General features: G+C 41.6%; 1 protein-coding gene across 1 annotated transcript; it reads right to left on the reverse strand.

Moving 5' to 3' along the window:
- Positions 1 to 1182: 1182 nt before the first annotated feature.
- Positions 1183 to 1699, reverse strand: LOC138909322 (uncharacterized). The gene is made up of 2 exons (XM_070200509.1): positions 1428 to 1699; positions 1183 to 1255 (listed from the first exon to the last, which is right to left on the reverse strand). Exons 1-2 carry the CDS (start codon positions 1697 to 1699, stop codon positions 1183 to 1185), a joined length of 345 nt encoding a protein of 114 aa, XP_070056610.1.
- Positions 1700 to 3507: the final 1808 nt, after the last annotated feature.

The following is a 3507-nucleotide window of genomic DNA, read 5'->3' on the forward strand; positions in this document are numbered from 1 at the left end:
CCAAGTCATAATGGCACCTAACCCAACCGGCTAGGAAATCCAACTAACATAATACCTTCTCAATACCAAACTAAAGATCATTAATTAATACGTAAATAAGAATATATTTTATATAACTACCCAAGATCCGAAAGTACGAGCAACTAAGATTTGGAATTTACAATGTTGGCAAGAAGAAATACATCATCTATTTGGAAGTTACATAAATAGAAATACAAATCCTATACTACCATGAACAAAATGATAGTATATGGCTGGAACGTTGTAGTCTTAAATGCCCGCCCTCAAACTCCACAGCCGCTTAACTCCAAATATCTGCATGCAAGGTGCAGAAGTGAAGTATGAGTATAACTGATGTCGTGTACTCCATAATTATCTTTAATAACCTCAATGAAGTACTGGTGAGGTTTTTAATTCAAAAGATACACATTATATACAACTTGTGCGGTTCATAAGCTAGAGGAATAACAAGGGAAAATACAAGTGATAACGAAAGGATCAATTAAAAGAAATATCTAGCATGTTTCACAAACATAACAACAAAACCTTTCTAATAAATAAAGTCTGTGAGGAAGAAACAGTATCTATGAACCAATATAAGCCATATACAATAACAACAATAACAACAACAAACCTAGTGAAATCCCACAAGCGGGTCTGGGGAGGGTAGTGTGTATGCAGATCTTATCCCTACCTTATGAGAGTAGAGAGGTTGTTTCCGATAGACCCTCAGCTCAGGAGCATAAAATGGAGCAATAAATAAATAATATCAACAACAATGTAATAGGACAGAAAAAGCAAATGGCCAAGTAATAACAAAGATCTAGGAACATAAAAATACAAGAATGTTGCCAATACTACTGGTAAGAATGACACACTGTGAACCAACACAGAACTAGGAATAGTAAACTAAGACTAGTACTAATACTGCAGGTGAGACTAGGAGAAACTCTCGACTACCTGTCAACCCACAACTCTAATACTCGACCTCCACACCATCCTATCGAGGGTCATGTCCTCGGTAAGCTGAAGTAGCGCCATGTCCTGCCTAATTACCTCTCCCCAGTACATTTTAGACCTCTCTCTACCTCTTCTCTGACCCGCCATGGTCAACGTCTCACACCTCCTAACTGAGGCATCGGTGTCTCTACTCTTTACATGCCCGAACCATCTCAACCTCGATTACCGCATCTTGTCTTGCATAGGAGCCATGCCCACATTGTCTCTAATAACTTCATTCCTGATCTTATCTCTCCTGGTATACCCACACATCCATCTGAACTTTCTCATTTTCACTACTTTCATCTTCTGAACATGAGACTTCTTGACTGACCAACACTTCGCTCCATACAGCATAGCCGGTCTAACTACCGCCCTGTAGAACTTGCCCTTAAATCTTGGTGGTACATTCCTATCACACAAAATACCAGATATGAGTCTCCATTTCATCCACCACTCCAATACGATGAATAACATCCTCATCAATATCCCCATTACCTTGTATTATAGACCCAAGATATTTAAAAATATCTCTCTTAGGGATGGCTTGTGTATCAAACTTCACTTCCACTTTAGCTTCAAGCATCCCAACACTGAACTTGCACTCGAAATATTCTATTTTTGTCCTACTCAACTTGAAACCTTTAGACTCTAGGGTCTGTCTCCACACCTCCAGCCTAGCGTTAACCCCGCAACACATCTCGTCAATCTACACTATGTCATTTGCAAATAACATACACTATGGCACCTCCACTTGGATGTGTCACGTCAGCTCATCCATTGCCAGAGCGAATAAAAATGGGCTAAGAGCTGATCCCTGGTGCAACATCATTACCACTGGGAAATAATCTGAGTCTCCTCCCACAATCCTCACCCTAGTCTTAGCTCTATAATACATATCCTTGATCACCCTAATGTACGCCATTGGAACTCCGCCAGCCTTCAAACATATCCATAGAACCTCCATTGGGACTTTGTCGTAAGCTTTTTTTAGGTCAATGAACACCATATTCCAGTCCTTCTTCCGCTCCCTATACTGCTGTATAGATTTCCTCACAAGATGAATAGCTTTAGTAGTCGATTGCCCCGTCATGAATCCGAACTGATTCTCTGAGATAGACACACTCATTCTCACCCTCCTCTCTACCACCCTCTCCCATACTTTCATAGTGTGACTCAAAAGCTTGATACCTCTAGAGTTGTTGCAATTTTGGACATCTCCATTGTTCTTGTACAACGTAACCATCAAAATCCACCTCCATTCTTCGGGCATTTTCTTCGTCCTAAAAATGAAATTAAACAGTCCAGTAAGCCACTCCAAACATACCCGACCCGTGTCCTTCCAAAATTCCACCGAAAACTTATCTGGCCCAGTTGCCCTACCCCTACTCATCTTCTGCATCGCCTCCACAACCTTCTCAAATTTAATGCGCCTACAAAACCCAAAATCACGCTGGCTTTCTGATTTCTACAACTCCCCAAGCACGATGTTCATCCTCGTTCAAGAGTTTATGGAAGTCTGTCTGCCACCTGCGCCTAATACACCTCTTCCACCAATACCTTGCCTTCCTCGTCTTTGATGCACCTCACTTGGTCCAGGTTCCGAGCCTTCCTCTATATAACCTTGGCTAGCCTAAACAGTTTTTGGTCATCGCCTCTGCCCACAAGTTACTTATACAAGCGCTCAGAAGCTACAGTCTTGGATGTTGTGACCGCTAATATCGCCTTTTTTTGCATTCTTATAACACTCCCTATTTTTCCTCTTCTCCTCCTTGTCATCACTCACCGCTAGCTTGACCTATATCGCTTTATTGGCTTCCACTTTACGTTGGACCTCTCCATTCCACCACCAGTCCCCTTTGTGGTCCCCCAAGTAACCCTTCATAACCCCTAACACCTCTCTAACAACTACCCTTATGTAGTCTGCTGTCGTGACCCACATACTACTCGCGTCCCCACTACTCCTTCAAGGCCCCCATAGTCAACAGCTTCTCCCCCAATACATGAGCTTTTTCCTTAGTCAAGGCTCCCTATATGATCTTAGGTTGACCGTACACCACTCTATTCTTCCCCTCTCCCTTGATCTCCAAGTCCATTACCAAGAGCAAATATTGGATTGAAAGCCACTCGCTCGGTATAACCTTGCAATTAGTGCATAAGCCTCTATCACTGTCACGACCCCATTTTTCCACCTTAAGATGTCATGATGGCACCTAGTCTCTAAGATTAGGTAAGCCTAACACATGCTGATTTAATAACATAATTGAACTATTTAATCATTTATCACAAACTATTAAATGACATACATAGCCGCAAGCGGCCAATAGTTATACATTTTTCCAAAACCGGTAGTACGGAGTGATAAGCACTTTTAAAACACACATAGAATTTCTAAACACAATACTATTTCGAATTACAATTTAATAGTAGCATAATGAAGTAAGATGGTGACTCCGAGGCTTGCGAACGTCAAGCAGGTATACCTTGAAGTCTCCCTCCGTGTAGACG

The sequence above is a fragment of the Nicotiana tomentosiformis genome, chromosome 1 (assembly GCF_000390325.3).
Source record: "Nicotiana tomentosiformis chromosome 1, ASM39032v3, whole genome shotgun sequence".
Lineage (NCBI taxonomy): Eukaryota > Viridiplantae > Streptophyta > Magnoliopsida > Solanales > Solanaceae > Nicotiana > Nicotiana tomentosiformis.

Excerpts from the sequence above, each read along its gene's own strand:
- LOC138909322 (XM_070200509.1), bottom strand. The coding sequence starts at position 1,699 with ATGTGTTGCGGGGTTAACGCTAGGCTGGAGGTGTGGAGACAGACCCTA. Across the intron at positions 1,256-1,427 it reads GAAATGGAGACTCATATCTG|GAGAGATAAGATCAGGAATG; the intron begins GTATTTTGTGTG and ends TGGGTATACCAG.